The sequence below is a fragment of the Podarcis muralis genome, chromosome 14, assembly GCF_964188315.1.
Source record: "Podarcis muralis chromosome 14, rPodMur119.hap1.1, whole genome shotgun sequence".
NCBI classification, from domain to species: Eukaryota; Metazoa; Chordata; class Lepidosauria; order Squamata; family Lacertidae; genus Podarcis; species Podarcis muralis.
The window spans coordinates 23,853,423-23,874,656 of record NC_135668.1 but is presented as its reverse complement, the minus strand read 5'-3'; the positions used below and the strand labels follow the sequence as shown (position 1 = coordinate 23,874,656).

Genomic DNA, 21,234 nt, shown 5'->3' with positions numbered 1-21,234 from the left:
CTGAGGATCTAAATGTTGGTCTTCAGGGGAAGCACAGCCCCTTGGGAGGGACTGAGATCCCCTGCCAGAGCATGTCAAAATCTAACTGGATAATTTTTGGAACCACTGCAGAAAGTTTTTTCATCCTGGACTTAGGCTTAGTATCAAGGGCCGCTGTGATCACCTTGTCAGCAGAAGTAGGAGTGGCTGCAGGAAGATCAATGAGTTTGAGTGTCTCCTTAGCCTTGCCTAGAAGCATGAAGTAATGGGAGTCCTGAAATCATCTATCAGATTCTGACTCCTCCACTTCTAATTCACTACTCCAATTGACACCCTCTTCACTGAAGGAGAGATGCTCTGATTCCTGATCTTTGGGGGAAGAAGAGCCCCATGGGAGGGACTGAGGAACCCTACGGGAAGGTCACACTCTAGACCATCTTTTGGCCTGGTGTGTAGGAGGAGCAGAACTAGAAGGATTGAAAGTGACCTAAGGTTGAAGAGAGGAGGAAGACATAACTGCATTTCTGGCCAGATCTACCAGCAAAGCCAGTACAATAACTCTGGGTGCAGATCAGGCATAGCTGGAGTCTGGAGCTGTGTGCCAAGGGCAGAAGATGCTGCTGCCAGAGGGAATAGTTTTTGCGAGGGAGCTATGCGCTGCTAAACCAAAACTGTGCTTCTGTGGGATTTCTAGAGGACCGCCCAGGAGAGAGGGGGAACTCTCCAAACACTTGCAGAAGGGAGCAGCAAGTAGGCTGAGTTGGAGTTTCCTATTTGCCCCGAAACTCTTCTGCCTCCTTGCCCTTCTGATTGAGTGCATGTCCATAGGAGCAGGGGGTCATGCCAGCTGCTGATCTTCCATTTACAGTGCCCCCTTGGGTGGCAAGATTGAAAGCAGCCAGGGGGAAACTACTTGCATACCCTCTCTGGATCTAAAGCATTCATTGTAGAGCACCCTTAGGGAGGGGAAAAGCTGACATCAAGGCTGAGAAGTGGAAAGGATGGTTGAAGACTGATGCAGTCAACAGAGTAGGGGGGTGTCATCATTAAGTTCTGCTCACAGAGGCTGGGTCCTTAGCCTGTAAGGAAGAAAACTGCAGTATAGCAGTCATTAGCTCCCTGCATGATGTGGCTGATTTCTTTAAGACCTTGCACATATTTAAAGTGAATTCTTTTTTATTTTTCCCTTGCCTGTAGGCTAAGGCTTAAGCATAGCTGAGAGACTGAATTCTCTGCCGCCGCCCCCCCACTTGCCCCTGGGCTAAGGCTTAAGCAGAGCTGAGAGGCTGCTATGAGCAGGGACAAGACGGGCTGAGAGCACAGATCAATGGGCTTAAGGCAAGGTGGGAGGCAGTGACAAGCAGAGCAGAGGGAAGACTCATCTAGGTCCAGTGGAAAATGAAAGTAAAAATGAGTCTGGACGCTTAAAAGCAGAGCAGGAAAATGCTTTGGAGGAAGCCACACTGGAGCTAACTAACAAAGTTATGAGTAAAAAAGAGAAAGGGGGGGGGGTCAGCCAGAAGGGGCTCTAATGAAGGCAAACAAAGGTGAAAGGGAGAAGCAATCAGGGATAATGTCTGAAATTTGACGATGGAGCCAGGAGTCTTACATGACTGCTTTCGATGCACGAAAAGAGAAACTGGCTCCAGAAGGGACAGGGAGGAGCTACAGAGGAATTATTTGTATTTTTAAACTTATTTTGCCTGTTGACTGCCGGATGGCAGTATAACACAGTTTGGCAGCAGCTTCTATGAGACTCAGAATTCCCATTCATGTTGAGTAGAAGTGAGTAGAAGTGGAAGTTAACTGCCCTGCAAACAAATAGGAAGAAATGTTTGATAATAACCCAATTTGGCAGCAGCTTCTACAGAGAGACCCAGAGAAAGCATTCATCCCACATTCATCTTGATTTGCTTGTGGGATATTTACACTTTTCAATACATTTCTCTACCACTTTCCAAACTGCAAAAATTCCATGTTCTCTTTTTTAAGTGGATTTGTTGTACTAGGATGTCGGGGAACTTTAATCCACTTTAAATGCACAAACCTAAAATTCTGGTATGCTACTCAATCACTCCCATGAAATACTGGCAGTATGGAGGCACCCCATACTACTTTTGCCTCCAGGCAGAGGAAATCACACTTACAAATTTTCCTCTGCATTCTCCAATTCCCTGAAATGAGAACTAGAATTTCTCTAGGGTGCTAGAATTTTCATTCCATTTTTTAAACTTGCAAGGAGATTCCTTTTGTTTGTAATATGGAGGAATACTCAAAAACAGTACCTACCAGCTGTAGGACAAAGGAGCGGTACAGCTCATTCTGCTACTTCACTCTACTGCATGTGTAGACCACATCTTGATGATCTGCAGCCGATTTTTGAGAAGCTAAACCAGCCTTTCCCCAGCCTGGTACTCTCCCTAAGTTGGTGGACTCCAACTCCCATCAGCCCCAGACAGAAGTCTCCCCCAGTCCTACCTGGAGATGATGGAGACTGAACCTAGGACCTTCTGTATGCAAAGCAGATGCTCTACCACTGAGCTATGGTCCTTCCCTAAAAGACCATATGTTGCTGAACTACATCTGCTATTGACCCCACAATGAACCAAGGGAGATATAATTCAGCAACCAAGGTGTTGCTGAACTGCATCTCACATTGACTGCTGGTAGCAAAGCCAACATTCAAGACTGTTGAGAGTTGTAACCCCACAACTTGGGGAGGGGGGGCGGTGGCAAAAGATTTCCCTATCCTTGCTCTTTGCAATCTTAGGAATTTTCAAAGTGATAAGATGAGGAGGCACCCTGAAATTGTGTAAGGGCATTTCAACCTTGGTCTCACCTTTGGAGCAGTAGTTGTGCCTATAAAGGTAACTATCCTGAGGCTGCTGTTGCCACCGCACAATGTAGTAGGAGAGGTTGCCATTGGGGAAAGTGGGTGGGTTCCATTTCACAATCAGCTGAGAGGAAGAATTGGAAGCTGAAATGACGTCCAGAGGAACAGATGGTACTAAGGGGGGCGGGGGGACATAAGAAAAGAAGAAAATTAGAATTCCTGCAAGGTGATTATCACCTCCTAAAGTCAGAAACAGAACGAGATTATATTTACAGAGAAGAAAACCATTGTTAACGTTCTCCATGCAGGATATGTTGTGAACCGCTCTCAGATCTACAAATTTAATAAATAATAATAAAATAATATCCTTGCTCATTCACCAGAGCTAAAGTACAAATGTAGGGCAACATGGCACCCAACATGCACATTCTTATTTATTTATTATGGGTTTAGACCAGGGGTCTGCAACCTTTAAGACAAAAAGAGCCACTTGGACCCGTTTCCGAAGAAAAAACAACAACTGGGAGCCGCAAAACCATTGCGACATTTAAAACAAATATATCTCTGGAGCCGCGATCTGACAGCGGGCGGGAAGGTGACGTCGGGACGGTGCGTGACTAACGCACGCACCGCCCCCATGCGACATCACAGCCAGTACAGCGCCCGCCACAGTGAGGAGTGTCGGGGCGCACAATGCGCCTCCTCCCCTCGTTAGTATCCGCCCCAGAGCCGCGGCAAAGATGTAAAAGAGCCACATGCGGCTCCGGAGCCGCGGGTTGCAGACCCCTGGTTTAGACTATTAATGTACTGGTCCACTACAATAGTCTCTAAGTGGTGTACAATGAATGCAAAACAATGGAATGGAAATGCCTGCCAACACCTCCTGCCCAGTAATTTTAAGCTTCTGTTTAAAATTGAGGGGTTTAGCCTTTTTTTCTTACTAGGTAGGGGTTGCCTGCTTGAGGAGGGGGGTAATCCTGCTTTTATCTATTTTATGGGGTGGGTTGCCTCTTTTTTGTGGGGTGGAGGTAGTTCTGAGCATAACCAATCCCCACCCCCCATGAAATGGATATTTGTAGGTTCCTGTGGCAGTTGTGCTCCTATGCCTAAAAAGGTCAGCAAAGGCTGTTCCAAAGCAACACAGGTTCATATGCCCCCAAATGAACCTGACACTCGTTAAAGGAACCTGTGGTTTCTCGGGAGCATAATCAATGTTCCTTAATTAGAAGATTGGTTGTGTCAGAGAAGCTTCTCTGAAAGGCAGCCTCTGGCTTCTCTCCCTGTCACAACTGCCCCCTCCAGCAACATGCAGCCCACAAAAGGGGCTTGACTATGCACTGGGATGCACTCTCGGTTCACATGGGACAATGGGGAGGGCCCGAGAGGTCTAATCAGTGCCCCATATGAACACAGCATGCATCTTAGGAAGCTCCCCAGAATGCTACGCCATTCCCTCTGCAACGCACAGGAATTCCTGACGTGCAAAGGGTTCTTTGAAGGAGGGACGTTTAAAAAAACCAATGGCATCAAGGCATAGCCAACTAAGCAGATTAGCCCAGGAAATGGTCTAGGTGTACCCAGCGCTACAGAATTGGTGAAGCTCTGTACCTGGATTGGAGACCACTGGGAAATCCTTGTGCACACTCTTAGCTTTCCAAGGAAAAATGGAAATTAGGGAATTTACAACAAATATAATAATTTGTGCTACTTTAAATATGGCCAGGGATGTGCATACTCTCGTTCTTAATACATGAGATTCTGAGCTAAAAATAAACACATTCAGGACTCTAGTAATGCAAATAACTGTAACATATTTAATTCCGGCTAGCCTGGGAGGGGATGGGGAGTTTAAAGAGGAACAGCACAGAACTTCAAAGCATCAGACACCCTGTTTCAGGAGAAATGAGACTTATTTTTATCACAAAAAGTGTATGCAGCAGAGAATGGCATGCATACCCCCCCCCACAAAGATCCCTGTGTGCAGCAGAACCAGAATCAATCCCGTTTCCGCACTGAATCAGATACAATTTCCATTTTCAATTAAGAGAGACTTCGTTCAAGATGATTAAATGCTGTTGGGCATTTATCTGTGTTTGATTAATCGGACAATTATCACCTCTCCACACACAGCCCTGTATTGGATACAATTAAGTTCTGGCAAGGCCAAGGTGGAGAAGCGTTGTATAGTTAAAGCCATCACTGGTCTGCAGGAGCTGCCTGATGTGCTAACAAGCAAAACAGCCCCTGCGCACGAAACATCAAAATCTGTTGTCACTGGAGACCTACCTGCATGGGGCAGCTAGGATGACTCCTTGCTTCCCTCTTTCAGCACTAAACTTTCCCCAACCTCACCATAGCTGGTCCCACAAATACAGTCGTACCTTGGTTTTCAAACGGCTTAGTTCTCGAACGTTTTGGCTCCCAAACACCGCAAACCCTGTTCCGGTTTGTGAACTATTTTTGGAAGCTGAGCGTCCGACAGGGCTTTCACAGCTTCCAAAGCTGCACTTTGGTTTTTGAATGTTTTGGAAGTCAAACGGACTTCCAGCATGGATTCCATTCGACTTCCAAAGTACAGCTGTGTAGCACTTTCCCATCACCTAGCCAACACAACCTCTATCCTCTCTCAACCAGAATTCAGGAAGCACAGAGGCATCAGAAATCTAAGGACCACACCGACAAGTCTTAGGGAAGCTTGGGCCTGATAGCATAGAATGTGTGGAATGATATATGGCATATATCTCCTTAAAAAATGTATCATCCCAAACTAGGGAAGCTATGATGAGTTAACCTAATGGTATTTTACACTGGCCAAGTTGAACAATATCGAGGGTTGCAAAGGTTGGTTGGTTATTTCCACATGTGGTGGGAATGTCCAGTCATACAAGTGTTGTGAGGAGTTCTTCAGCAAGTCTCAGCTATAGTGCAACTTTTTTCAATGCACCCTGGACTAGCTTTACTGTCAATATTGCCTGATACAATGTGAAACGTGCAATATAAAGAGTGAATTGTTTTCTTAGTTGTAACTGCACTTACGGAAGCTGCTCAGCACTGGACGTACCACAGACATTTTATTAGTCTAAGAGGTTGCTGGAGCAGAATCTGCAGATTGGCTGTGACAGAGAAATTGAGAGAGCGCAACAGACAGGCCAGAGAAGCCAAAATGCAGAAATCTTCCCCCACTACCTGCAACACCTCTCATTGTTTATGTTAATAAGCAAGAGGGTCAATTATTTACTCCAATTTTGCAAAGGCCCTCGTGCTCAGATGTAATTCCTAAGCATTTCTAGTCACTGGTTTGATAATAATATAACCTATGCCTCCTTTATTTTACCTTATGTTGTGTATTCAGTGTCAGTTATGAGAGTTTGTGATGTTGGATGCCATATCTATACCAAGTATTGAAAAGAATTAATTAATAAAATAAAAAATAACAATCTGAGAAGGCTCATTCATCACCCATTGACTGTAGCACCAAGTCCTGACTTGGCCATCACAGGTCAAACTTCTACAAAACTTCAATGTAGGTTCAACAGAAGGGCACCAAATTATGCATATGTGTGAATGAACTGGCCAGAGCTTTTGATTCTGCAATGTATTTACTTCTGAAAAAACTGCAGCCCTGGTAGCATTCAGCCTTCGTACTGGTAAGCCACATTAAAGCAACTGATTCTAAAATTCAACAGTGACTATTTTTGCTCCTTGTTTTTGCATTTTCATATCAAAAATCCCTGGATCTTTGAATTAAACAAAGCTTGGATGAGATGTTGCAAAAACCAACAAACCGTATCTTCTGGCCATCTGCTGGAAAACCTGTGCAACACCTCCCCTTCCAATATAAATTGCAGAGTACTGACTAATAGCCTGATGCTACTATGCACATTTACTCATAAGCAAATCCCACTGGGACACAGCAGGACAAAATCTGAGTTGCATCCTAGTATCTATGTTTTGCAGCCAAAGCCTAATTAAGCCGAAACACTTGAGATTTATTGTTAGTTTATATTACCCACTGAAGGCATCGTGGATTGGTTTTCCAAGCACACAGCCCTCTCTGTCAAAGCAATACCATCCTTCGAAAGCGCAAATAATTTATCAGGACCAAGTGCTGTCACGCAGTTGTATTCAACAGAGTTTTACTCACAATAAACCCTCTGAAAGTTAATGGAGTTAAGACACCTCCATGAATTTTGAAAATGTCTGAATATGACTAATACTGGACATAATATTTTGGGTTTTTGTTTTACCTGCAGCTTTCGTTCGGATGTAGACGATCTCACTCTTTGCTCCATGAGCATGGTAATTCTCCATCATAGTGAGCATGACAGCCTTGACGTAAATGGCATACTGAGTCCATGGTTTAAGCGCCTGTAGCAAAATCCCCGGATTGTCTTCTTTATTTTGAGGAAGGTCCACATCAACCAGGTTCCAGCTGTTAGAGCGGCACGCATCTTGCCCGTCATATTCTGTCACATTCTTGAAAGGTCTGGAAACAGGCAACCAAAGAGGGCTGTGAATTTTTTACTTCTAACAAAAATCGCTTTAAAAACTTTTAAGGATGGAAGCTTCAGGCCAACTTTCCCCCAATGAAACTCATAATAATAAAACTTCTGCATTTTATAGGAGTATAAAAAAAACAAAACCTGGAGAATCCCAGGTTTTTATTTCTCAAGTTCTATTCATATTTAGGAAACCAAGCCTTTGCAAGTTACTGAAATGACAAGGGATCTCCAAAAGGGGCAGGCCACCGTTGTTGTTTTTGCTTCCCACAAAATGAAGCTTTTTGTTAAAGACAAAAGCAAATAGCTTTTTATTCAGCCACTCCCTGGCTAAAGCAGACTTAAAGCAAAAGAAGAAAAGAAAGAAATAAAGAGAACCTCCCACTCCTCTTGGACAAGATGCATGCTTGCAGCCTCCACTAAAGGACTTAGAATCATAGAATCATAGAGTTGGAATAGACCACAAGGGCCATCGAGTCCAACCCCCTGCCAAGCAGGAAACACCATCAGAGCACTCCTGACATATGGTTGTCAAGCCTCTGCTTAAAGACCTCCAAAGAAGGAGACTCCACCACACTCCTTGGCAGCAAATTCCACTGTCGAACAGTGGACTTGGATGGTTAGTCCCAACACTACTTTTTTTATATAGGGAGGTGGGGAACGCACTCCTCCCTTATGATTGTGGGATCATCACAATGCTGACGTGATATTAACAACCACCACTGGCAGAATTTATTTCCTACAATAGACTGACTACTCATGAGGTGGGCAGACTTCAGGGGTAGGCAGAACTTGTCAGATCTACTCCCCCTGCCCAGAACCCAAGATCTACCAAACAGACCAGATGGAAAGGGTACACAAGGCTGCCTCTGAGCACATTCTAAGCCTAAAGATTTGTCTTCAGCATTAGAACTCAGCTGAGCCCACAGTCCTCTCACAGAAGGGATCACGTTCTTTATTTCCAACCTAAATTAGGCAGCTGAAAAGTCAGTTTGATGTTGCTATGTTGAAAATCCTTGATGATCTACTGAAGATTGCGCCAAGATTTCTCAGCGGGTGCCAGTCTACCTTCCACCCTCTCCTGCTTTAAATCTATCAACCTTGCACTCTTTTAGCTCCCTAGTCAATGGTCTGAAAACTCCATTACTTCCTTCTTATCCAAAATTATACAGCCCCTGTGAAGATTCACCCATCTCATTCTGCTCTTCAATTTCTTGCCTTCACATCACTCATATAGGTCCCATCTGAACCATATATCACTTTTATACCACTTTAAACAGCCATGACTTCTCCCAAAGAATTCTGTTTCTTAAGGGTGCTGATAGTTGTTAGGAGACCCAATCTCTCCCCCCCCCCCCGAATTACAATCCCCAGAGTAACAATCAATCCTTCTTCACATGGAACTGTAGTTTAGGGGGGTGGGGAATAGGGGTCAGCTAGCAACTCTCAGCACCCTAAACTACACTTCCCAGGATTCTCCAGGGGTAGCCATGATCATTTAAAGTGATATCACAGTGCTTTAAATGTATGGTGTGAATATAGCCTTAATGCCTGACTTCTGGTTAAGGCCAGTCTACCCTCTGTAAGATGGGGGGACAACCGCTTTGTCATCACCATCCTGCAAGCTTTGCAAGAGGCACTCTTTGAAAACAGCAATGTCATAAGCAATCTTGCTACGAGGAAAAAAAGATGGCCCTTCAATCCAGCCCTTCACAACCAGGTGTCCTCTGGAGGCTTTGAACTACAACTCCCATCAGCTCCCACTGGCACCATCTAAAATATCTGGATGGCACCCAGTTGAGAAAGGCTGCCCTCGTCCATCCCACCAGGACCCCATGGATTCAGTCTCCTTCTATTATTAGTCAAAATACATACACAATCACTAATTATATTTAATGAGTGCTTAACAAAGGGGAACAGATCAATATTTAAAAGAAAACCACTGTTTTGACAGATTTTTACTGTCAATGAAACTTGTTTAGTCAACTGAGTGGCATTATTTAAACGGATCGCTCATCACCCACTCCTGGCTGAAACACAAACTACTATTTTACACGCAACTTTGAAAAGTTTTGGAAGCAACAATGGTAAAAATATTAGGTTACACCAAAGCACTGTACACAGAAGAATTAAGAGGCCTTGCCCACAGAGTCACAATCTAGGTGCACAAGAGACGCTGACTGCATTCAAGAGTAAAACTATGATTTATCATTAAGAGAACAACCCTACCCAAGCCTTGGGCTCTCATACTCCCCACTCCTCCATTACAACTATGACAAAATCAGAAGATTCCATTTTTATTTTTGACTAACCACAGTTTAGCATTATGACTGAACCTGGACAAACTGTGGTTAGCCTCGAATATGGTTTACTTAAGGAAGCCAACTTCAAACCATGGTTTATGGTAGTGGCTCACTTCAATAAACAATAACTAACCAGATTTCACAGTCCAGATGCAATGCTGAGCTGTGGTTAATCAAAAGCAGGCTACAGATTGCCTCCTCAAAGCTGTGCTGGAGGAGGAAGGAGCATGTGAGCTCATCTACTATTGTTCCTATCATAAGCCTTATTGAGTTTATTATTATGTCTAAATGCAGCCAAAGGAAAGGAATATTAGAAAGGGGATGGGGAAAATTCTAGCCAAGATGGAAACGTACTGTGGGTGGCAAGATATTCCATAGCTTTTTACATACTGAAAGTGACAGGGCCACTTACAATGTCAGAAATAAGAAGAAAAAATTTAAAAGAGGCAAGGGAAAAGATGGGTAATAGAAGAAAATATAGGGTGGCGGGTTCCAAAGTAACAGGCAGCAAGGTTAACAAAGCAGACATGAGAGTCTGAAAAACACCAAGGAATAAAAATTTCACAAAAGAGTGGCTGGGGAAACCCAACCAGATGGGCGGGGTATAAATAAATTGTTGTTGTTGTCGTTGTCATAGAAAGCCAACATCAAACCATGGGTTATAAAGCTGACTTGATAAACTAAGCAGAGTGATTTAAACCAGGATGCCTGGCTTAAACATAATGGGATTCTTTAGCAGCTTGTCGTTCTCCAGTGTAGGAAGAGAAAGAAAGTGGAGCAGACAAGCCAAACACTTTGATCAGGCATCTTCAGGCTCAACCATATTGCAACAAACCATAGTTTAACGTTATGTCGCCACTGTATTCAAGAGGTGCTCTACCCTTTCATGTTGCAAACATTTTTTGCTATAGGTACATGATATGAACAATCACCACACAACTTTAAACTCTCTTCCTATTTTACTATTTTACTTTTAGAAGTCATCTGAAGGCAGCCCTCTTTAGGGAAGTTTTTAATGTTTGATGCTGTACTGTTTTTAATATTCAGTTGGAAGCCGCCCAGAGTGGCTGGGGAAACCCAGCCAGATGGGCGGGGTATAAATAATAAATTATTATTATTATTATTATTATTAAACAGTTGTATATATACCCTTGGAAAACCTCAACTGGTGAGACTTCATTTCACCTTACACCAGTCTCTCATACGCATGTGCACCTCACTCAGCCTACCTGGGATAAAGCTCTTTGGCGAAAGGACCCAATTAAAATGCTATCTAACCCTTGCTATAGTTTAACAGCATTTGCTCTTTGTCCTCAACTTGGTGGTCTTTAGTAGGAGCTGCATGGAGATCCAGGCCCTCTTTTTACTTAATCAGTAGCATCCTTCATACAATTTGCTACCCTTTCCTCCCTCCACCCCACATACGCAAAACACACACATTAGTGGTATCATCCGGAGATGTGCATACTCACGCCTCTTTGTAATAAACGGTGAAGCTAATCAGATCTCTGTAGTCTTTGGGGCGATACTGTTCCCAGGTTAGCATGATCCGATTCTTCCTGGTTGTGTTGGAAATGAATTTCAGAATGTGGCTTTCACCTGAAAAACGCAGGACAGCAAGTGAGCTGAAGTGTCACAAATATGTAAGTGTTAACACATGCAAGGATTTTTGTTAAGGTTCCAACTTCATTTCTAATTCTATCGTTGTTCTGCTTTTACTTTTTAGTAGCGCAGGCTACAAATTGGCAGAGCAGCACTTACGGTCTACTTACACTCAGGAATATCATGGATCACCCTACTTTCCGAAGAGTTTTCCACTGATAAAACTGGCTGGAGATTAGAGGGGTTATGGCCTTTGTCTTCTCCTGCAGTGAGAGGCCTGGGGTGGGGGGTGTCTGGCACTTAAGGTGTGACAGGTAAAACATTCCTGTAAGCACAAATGCACCCCCCCCCCTTTACAGGAATGTGAATGTGTAAATCAGCCTTATAAAGGTAGGGAGAAGGAACCTCAGGCTTGGTAACTAAATGCAGGCCTGAATGCTTCTTTGCCAGGACCTCAAGATTCTATTCAGGCCACACCCCACACCAGCCCTGCTTTGCGTTGAGCGTTTTTGCCTGGCTGGAATGTGTCCTTGATGCGTCTTGCTTGCCTAGATGCAGGACAGTGTGGGGTGTGTGACAAAAATAGCTGTCTGTACAAGGGAAAATTTCACATTTTCTAACCTGCCTATTGTTGCTTCCAGCCTCACCCAGCGCTGACATGTGGCCCCCAGAAGGTTGCCAAGAAGGTAATATGGCCCTTGAGTTGAAATGGGTTCTCCTTCCCTGCTTCAAAGTCCTTCAACACCAAGAGCTTCCCAACTAAGGATAGACGATATCTGGTTTTCAACATCATGATATAGCAAAGGTAAAGGGACCCCTGACAGTTAGGTTCAGTCGTGACCGACTCTGGGGTTGCGGTGCTCATCTCGCTTTATTGGCCGAGGGAGCTGGCATACAGCTTCCGGGTCATGTGGCCAGCATGACTAAGCTGCTTCTGGCGAACCAGAGCAGCGCACAGAAACGCAGTTTACCTTCACGCCGGAGCGGTACCTATTTATCTACTTGCACTTTGACGTGCTTTCAAACTGCTAGGTGGGCAGGAGCAGGGACCGAGCAACGGGACCTCACCCTGTCACAGGGATTCGAACCGCCGACCTTCTGATCGGCAAGTCCTAGGCTCTGTGGTTTAGACCACCGCGTCACCAGCTAAGTATCACAATATACTGATATACCACAATGTATGAAATGAGGATGGAGCTATGTAGGACCATTAGCTGGCTTCACATTTTTCCTGCAACACGATTTTTGCACAGTGCGTGTGCACACATACACCATGATTTGCAATACTTCCAGGTCAAAAATGATAAAACCATTATCACGATATGGTCTTCAAACCAGTTTTGGACAATATATCAATTTATCACCCAGACCTATTCTTAATATGTTTCATACATAAGAGATTCAGCCAGTCCCTGCCAAGTTAATGCGGAAGCTTGTTTACCATGAACTTCTGTTCATGGAAGGAAGTTCTGAACTCCCAGGATAGCACCTCCCTCCAGCTGAGACAGGCTGGATTCTCGAGTCTTCAGACTCATCAGGCAGGGGAGGGGACAAGTCCTACTGGGCGCTGGGGATGGCTGGGTTTGTATAGAGCGCCAAGCTCACTGTTCTAGTGAACAGGCGACTTTTCCCCTCATCTTCCAAAGCCATCCAATTCAAAACAAAAAGGGATGTGTGTGCTTGTGTATGTTGCTTTTTTTAAAAAAAGACCCTTAATTCTTGCATAGAGAATCCAGCATGCAGAATGTCAAACAGGGAAGCAGGTTCTTGCTTGCTTTGCTTCTGTTGTTTCTAAAAAGAAGCTTGCAAATCTCAAGAGAACTACCAGTGCTTCATCCCTTTTGTATTCTGGCTCAAAAAACTGCCAGCATTTCAAAGCCCATTTAGCTTGTTTGAGGAGTCTCTCTCTCTCTCTCTGCATGGAATGCGAGCAAGTCAGAAAGCTCTTTTGTGTGTTTGTGTGTGTTTTAAGAAACAAACAAAGGCTGGCATGAGATTTGGTGGCAGTGGTAGCAGCAGCAGTCCAGGCACCTGTTATTCATCTAGGGCTCATGAGCCCACTGCCCACTCAACAAAAAAGCTGGCCTATCTTTAAATGAGGACCAGAGACCAGGAAAAGGCCAGCAATTCAGGGGCAGTGAATGCAGAAGGACCCAACACCTCTAGTTAGGGCTGCACAATTCTCCTGTCTGAAAGAGACACTGCCATTTAATGTAGACAATCCTGAGCTAGATGTGGTTGCCTTTTTGTGGAACACACTCCTCAGCGAGATGCCTGGTTTTCTGGCACCAGGTAAAAACTTAACTTTTTTTCCCCTTCCCATGTTTTCGATGCAGTACAATGATGTTGTCTGGTGCTGGTGTGCTATTGAAGTTTTCTGATACTATGGGATTGCTTTGTGTACTTTTAATGAATTGCATGTGTTTTTGTGTAAATGTGTTTCTAGTATAATGCAATTTTTTTACTTCTGTTTTTAAATATATTGCAAGGCACTTGGAGAGTATTTGCACAAGAACTAACAACTTTCATTAATTGCAACTGTAACAAAAGTAACAGAATCATCATTATCTTATACTTCCTTTACGTACAGGACGCTCTCTCTCCGTTGTTCCTTGGATTTATGTCGCCTTTACTCTGCCGGTCTTTGGTTCCAGTAACCCTCTCCATATCCTGGATCTCCGAAACACAGAGTCTGGGATTAAAAGCAAAGTACATCTTGCCTTCCTTTATGGTCAGGTTGTGATGGCTCCAGTCCCATAGCTGTTGCAGGTTTTGGTTGTCCAGAACATAAAATGAGTAATTCCTATAAAAAAAAATAAGGGAGGGAGAGGACAGGAATGTTTTGAAAGCAAAACCAGTCTTTGCCAACAACTGTACACATTTTCTGTTCTGCTTGTTGCCTCCCTGCAAATAAAACAAATGAACATTACAGTAGGGAGCTTACAAGGCTGACAATCCACACTCTTTGCTCTGCTAGGGAGAACCCCCACAAGAATCACTGATGGTCAGAGAGAGTGACTTCCCCCACCCTAGAAAAGCTGCAACAGCAGATTAAGAGGCACTTTGGAGAGTGTTGTGCATTGCAGGCATCCAACGCCACTAAGGAATAGTGCACTAATTACCATTGGGGCTCCAGAAACATAGGAAAGTTCTTTACACAGAATCAGACCACTGGTCCATATAGCCTAGCATTGTCAATGTCAGCTTGCAGCAGCTCTCTTGGGTGTCAGACACTGAGGTTTTCTCAGTCCTACTTAGAGTTGCCAGGGACTGAACTGGAACCTTCTGCACCCAAAGGATGTGCTTTTGCTGGCTTCTCCTGAAGCATCCAGAATCTAAAGGCGCAGTAATGGCCCAAAAGTCAAACTAGGATTCTTGCTGTAGCCTTGTAAACAGAGGCAATTGTCTAATTGTCCCTGGAAAGTGAAGCATTGCCTTCAGGAAATAAAAGGATAAAAGCTGGTTTCCCCTCCCTTTCTTTTTGCCTGCAAATGACTGATTTAGGAATACAGGTATGTGAATGAATAACCCCCTTGTGGACTGGAAACTTTGAAGTATTTAGAAGATTTATCTTTCACGTTTCTGAAAAACATGGCCATAGTACCATGCCCAGACACTTCTGCAACAACACCTTTATTGCAAGGAATAGAAACAAACACATCTTCAGAAACTATATGCGGTAGAGTACCCTGAGAAACATGCAGGCATGGATATGTGTTTAGTTGGTAGACAGCACTGCTTGCAGGTTACTTGTTTCCACACTGGTAAGAATGGGTGGCAGAGGGCTGCACTGTTAAATCAAGGGTCAACAAACCTTTTCCAATTTGAGGACTATATTATCTTCTGGGCAACCTCCTGGGGACCACATGTCAGGGTTAGGTAGGGCCAGTGGCTAAAGAGGGCATAGCAATGAATATAAATGCTACTTTCCACCAGTAGGCCATTTTCTATCCTCCATCCATGGAAGTGTGAGGCATTATGAGACTTCAAGGGCACATTCCAGTCACATTCCAGCACTCAAGGAGGGTGTGAATGTAGAAGAAGAAGAAGAAGAAGAAGAAGAAGAAGAAGAAGAAGAAGAAGAAGAGGAGGAGGAGTAGGAGTAGGAGTTTGTGTTTGATATCCCACCTTATCACTACCCTAAGGAGTCTCAAAGCGGCTAACATTCTCCTTTCCCTTCCTCCCCCACAACAAACACTCTGTGAGGTGAGTGGGGTTGAGACACTTCAGAGAAGTGTGACTAGCCCAAGGTCACCCAGCAGCTGCATGTGGAGGAGCGGAGACGCGAACCGAAACTCAAATATATAAGCTATGTACCAAATGGCTCCTTAAACCAGGGTTACAGTTGCCAAAACAGAATGCCTAGTTGCCATTTGGGGGCCAGGTGGCTCAGAAGTCATATTTTTCAATGACTTTTTGGTTCCTGGAATTGGGTTAGGATTGTGCAGATGAAATATTATAGATAGAATTGTACAGGAGGTGTTGTTACGTGTGTGAAAACAGTCAAGATCCCAGGATCCCCAGGCATGCATCTCCAGGTGGTGGAGTTGTCAGAGGCCATCCTGGCATCTTTCTTCACTTGGTCACAAGTGGCCAATAGCCAGGTGCAAAATGCACCTGGTGAATTTTGAATGCTGGTCCTGAGGGTCAGGCAGAGAAACCTGGAGGGCCTAGGGAACTCCCATAGTGGCTTTTAAAGAGGATGTGACAAATTAATGGAGGAGAAGGCTATCAATGGCCATCGGCCCTGATGGCTGTGCTTTGCCTCTACAGTCAGGGGCAGCAATGCTTCTGAATACCAGTTGCTGAAAACTGCAGGAGTTGTGAGTTCTTGTGTTTGGATCCTGCTTGAAGATTTCCCACAGGCATCTGGTTGGCCTCTGTGAGAACAGGATACTGGAACAGATGGGCCATCAAGCAGGTTCTTCTTATGTATGGCTGCATTCAGCTGTAGACATCTTCAGAGAGAGCTGGGGATGTTCTCAGCCGGAAACCCTGGAGAGCTGCTGCCAGTCAGTGTAGAAGATACTGGGCTGGATGGACCACTGGTCTGACTCAGTATAAGGCAATTTTTTAATGCTCCCATGTCTTAAGAGAATGGTCTTAGCTCAGTGGCAGAGAATCAGCCTGACATGAAAAACGTCCTCCGACATCTCCAGGTAGGGATGGAAATGTCCCCTGTCTGAAACCCTGAAGAGCTGCTGCCAGCCAGTGCAGACAGTACTATGCTAAATGGGCTAATGTTCTCCCTTGGTACGAGGCACTTTCCTCATTCAAGGCAGAAGAGCAGATCCCAGAATTTGCCAGGAGCAGAAAGAAGAAAAACACTTGGTTGCTGCTTTCAAAGTGCACCGTCAGGGCAATCTTCATGGGGAAGGGAGACAGTGGGATTTTTCGAGTGTAGAATCAAGCTTATTCTATCACATAGTGGAATTTTAAGAATTTAAAGCTCACCAAAGCACAGCCTGAGAAAAAAGGGAGGCTTGTGAAGAAACCCTCATGCTGTAACATAATCCTTTCAGACCTGATAAATCAGAAATCAGACACATACGGTGCCTTTCCCATGACCTTACTACCACCTTGTTCACAAACTGTTTTTCCCAAATCTGTGTTTATTAACTGCTGTCACAGCTTAAATCCAAAAGGAATGGGGGGGGGAGCAGAGAGAAAGAGAACATACACAGCAATTTCCCAGACAAACTCCACTGCCACAAAAACAACCACAACCTGCAAGATTCTGACATGCTGTCTCCCCTCCACTACTGATGAATTTTGTTGCACGCATACGGTGCAAAGGTGGAAATCGCCCTGTGGTTTGAGACCACAAGGAGTGGTGTCAGAACACATGAATTAGTGAGTAAAATATCTCAAAAGACCTCTGCCTCACATGCATGGCCATTATTTAAGACAGTGTAAATAATACAGGATGCTGCAGTGATACAGAAACCTCAGTGTAGGTCTTTTAAAGCAAGTTTGTAGGCCTTGTGGCTGAATAGATGTATTTGGGAAAGCCAGGTGAGAAGATGGAGTGGGGGGCTTAATAATATTGATGGTGCCACCACTAACTAGTTGCTGCGTGGCTGGTACTCTTTCCATTCCAACAGAAAAATTTGCCTCTTCCACAAGCACATGACCGAGAGCACTACATATATATGCCAAAGAATGTATCTCCAATAGCACTGTTTTCAGAAGAAACAGTAGAAACAAGAACATCATTACATGGCAATTAAATGCTCACCCTTCCAGCTGATCCTCTCCGTTGATATAGCGTAGATTCTTCAAAAATGAGAGGGAAACCAGTGCATGGGAATGCCGGATCTTCACATAGCCAGTCACTGTTTCTATCAAGCCCATCAAGTTCTCCAGTTCCGAGGCAATGTTGCCTGAAAGAAGAGTTGAAGAAAAACTACTAGTTTCAGAAGCTTCCCTTTGCACATTGTCCCAATCAGAATACTAATGACTGCCTTCTCTGATTAAATACAGTCTCCTTGTTCAGCAGTCCAACCTTTATGATTTACCTACGAACACAAGGCAAATGGAACGCAAAACAAGATACCGCTACAATTTTACACCGTCAGTTTCTGGCCAGTACGGATGGCCTTCCCTTCATTATGAATGCACCCTGTTAGTGCCAGCGTCAGATTCTGAGCTTTCAACAGCCAATGCTTTGGCAAGAGTTTCTGATGCAGTTGTAAATTTAAACATACAGGAAGCCACAGCTCCCGTTAGGCTCCAGGACAGACGTAAATTTTACCATACTAATGCTAACAGAAAACATCCCACTGAGAACCTCTGGCCCCGGAACCTCAAGCTATGCAGGGTCTTCTCTAAAATGCAAGGTCCGTAAACTCAATTTAGGATTAGACAAATTCAGGGAGGATACAACTCTCAACAGCCGATAGCCATAATGGCTATTGTTCTACTTCCACTGTCAGACGCTGCATGCCTCTGAATACCAGTTGTTGGAAATAGCAAGCATGGAGAATTGCTGTTGCACTCAGGTCCTGCTTGTGTGCTTCTCATAGGCATCTGGTTGGCCACTGTGAGAACAGCATGCTGGACTAGATGGACCACTGGCCTGATCCAGTAAGGCTCTTCTCAAACACAGGACATAGTGGTCAATGCCCATCACCGATTTGGTCAGAAACTTTAGTTATCCAGAGGTTTGCTACTCTTGGAGGTTGGCTCTCATGGTCTTCATTAATTTGTCTAATCTGTGTTTAATGGCCTCTAAGCTTATGACCATCATCCCATTCTGTAGTGGTGGACTCTTTTAAGTTAGTTACGCATGGTGAGAAGTAATACTTCCTTTGGAAGTAGGTCCAGGACTGCCAGAACAACTTAGCTTCATTGGGTAATTTGGAATAGTAGGATTTCCACTGTCTCAACCCTTCTGATAAAGCCCCAACAGACTCCCTGTGCTAAGAAAGCTTCACCTAGATAACTCTCCAAAGGAGTGTTTGGATTTCCAAATAAATTAGTGTCACCCTCACACACCCACACCCCAAAAATCTCTGAGAAACGAGAGATTTCAGGGGTGCCAGAGCATACTCCAGGTTTTGTTTCCTTGAAATAAAGTTCACTGGAGACTGTGCTCTCTTTGTGAGATATGGTTTTATTTACACATACAGTACATGCAAGCAGAACAAAAGACGCTTCAGGTCATTAATTTGCCAATACAGTGGTACCTTTGGATGTGAACGGGATCTGTTCCGACCCACATCTGCAGGTTGCGATTCGCTGCTTCCGCGCATGATGTCATTTTGAGCGTCTGTGCATGCGGCGAAACCCGGAAGTAATGCGTTCCATTACTTCCGGGTCGCTGCGGAGCACAACCGGAAAACGCTCAACCCGCAGCTACTTTAACCCGAGGTATGACTGTAGTATTTGTTTCCTCATTAGGTTTCTAGGCCCCTGAAAGCCAAAGCTGTGGATGCTGTGTCTGCCCACCTCCAGGCCCACATCAGACTAGCCCAGGTTTATTGTTCTCCTACACATACCAGGGATACCACCTCCAGCCAGGGCAAGAGGCAGGGCAAGGCCTGCCTTCTGGATACATCTCCAGCACAGTAGTTTCTATGGCAACTAGTTGACTGTACTCTTAAGTCATGCAAAGAGATATCCTACAGCTATTAATTTAACAAAGAGACTGGTTGGACCGCTTTAGTAGCCTCTCTTTCTACAGAATTCCATCATACAGGCATAAAACCATAGGCCTGGACTCAAAGCTGACATCCAGACTAGCCCTCCCTATTCCTGTACCATTAGGATAAGGAGGATAGTCGGCCCATGTTTATAACAGGAGACTGAATGGAGTACAGATTCTCTACAGCACTTTTAAGAAAGCTGCTTATCACTTCCTTGAGCGCAAGGTTTAGGTTTCCCACAAGTTTTGCTTTAGGGAAATAAATAGAGGGAAAGAATTATGGTATTTCTGGGGCTGTATCATGACTCAGGCCAAAAGGAATGTCACCCCCCTCCCCCCCAAAATTATAGCTTTTAACTGCCTCTCTTATCTTGGACATTTTGTTCTTGCAGATCCAGTTAAGACAAACGATGAGCTAACTTAACAGTCAACATGAGGCAGAATTAAAGTTCTGTTTCGAAAGGTGTGAAAATGCTATCAGAGGGAAACATAGTTGTAATCAGTGGAGGCTGGATCCCATTGGGCTGGTAGGGCAGAAGGCAGGGAGCCAAGCAGTAGGTGGAGCCAGAGCCAATGATGGTCAGAATCGACCAATTCTTGTTTTCTCCCCACACTCCACCCTACTGAGTTCTACAAGGGCAACCCTGAGACTAAGGTCAACCCTTGAACTGGTGGTGGCAATTAAAAAGACAGGCAGGCCACAGTATCATAGAATTGTAGAGTTGGACTGAGAGCACAATGAGTTTAGTGGGACAATACCCTTATTCACCCTCATTGAACTGTCTCCACTAGCTACAAAACAGTTCCTTGCTGAACTCAGGCTACATCCACACCATATATTTAAAATCAGTCATGGCTCCCCCAAAGAATTATGGGAAGTGCCATTTGCTAAGGGTGCTGAGAATTGTTAGGATCAGGTCAGCGGTTCGAATCTCCGCAACTGGGTGAGCTCCCGTTGCTCAGTTCCTGCTCCTGCCAACCTAGCAGTTTGAAAGCACGTCAAAGTGCAAGTAGATCAATAGGTACTGCTCCGGCAGGAAGGTAAACGGCGTTTCCATGCGCTGCTCTGGTTCGCCAGAAGCAGCTTAGTCATGCTGGCCACATGACCCAGAAGCTGTACGCCGGCTCCCTCGGCCAATAAAGCGAGATGAGCGCCGCAACCCCAGTCGGTCACGAGTGGACCTAATGGTCAGGGGTCCCTTTACCTTTATTCCCCTCCCAGAACTACAGTTCCCAGAGTGGTTTAACAACCATTCGTACTTCCCAGGGAACTCTGGGAAGTGTAGTTCTGTGAGGGAAGCTGCAATCTTCTAACAATTCTCAGCAGTTTTAACAAACTGCAGCTCCCATCATTCTTTGGGAGAATCCACCACTTTATAGTGGTATCGTGGTGCCTTTAAATATCTAGCAGAAATGTGGCTCAATGCAACAGACAAAATTATAGTGTTCCTCTCTGGATTCTTCCTTGCTTGTTTATAATAAAGACAAAGCACACATTTCAAGAAAGAGAAGAAGAGTAACACTTTTTAAAGTTTAGCATTGGTTGGAATCTTCCCAGAGTATGATTCACTACCCCGACGAATCGTTAACTAAGCACTTGTATTCTGTTAAGACATGTACTTGGTGAGGCCAGCTCATGGCACCAGGGAGGGCAGGAATGGAAGCTTCGGCGCCAGTATTTAAAGAGGGCATCATGTACACTGCAGGAAAAACTTTGCCAGTGGGCAAATACCTTAATCCACAGACGTGCCACCCAACGTCTCTACGAAAGGAGGTGCCAACATTAAAATGCACCCTTACTTTTAAAAAAAAACACTAAAAAAGAAACAAGGGGGGAAAAGAAACACCACAAGCTTCTAAACAGCAGCAGCT

The 21,234-nt window shown here is 44.5% G+C and overlaps 1 protein-coding gene across 2 annotated transcripts in view; it reads right to left on the bottom strand.

The window, feature by feature from the left end:
• Positions 1-21,234, bottom strand: part of IGF1R (insulin like growth factor 1 receptor) — a 192,405-nt gene that overhangs the window by 38,769 nt on the left and 132,402 nt on the right. For both annotated transcript variants that reach the window (XM_028707238.2, XM_077918992.1), the window contains 5 exons: positions 17,455-17,599; positions 13,805-14,019; positions 11,087-11,213; positions 7,060-7,298; positions 2,819-2,986 (listed from right to left, as the gene is read on the bottom strand). In XM_028707238.2, coding sequence (XP_028563071.1) covers positions 2,819-2,986; positions 7,060-7,298; positions 11,087-11,213; positions 13,805-14,019; positions 17,455-17,599 — 894 coding nt within the window. The remainder of the gene's footprint in view (positions 1-2,818; positions 2,987-7,059; positions 7,299-11,086; positions 11,214-13,804; positions 14,020-17,454; positions 17,600-21,234) is intronic.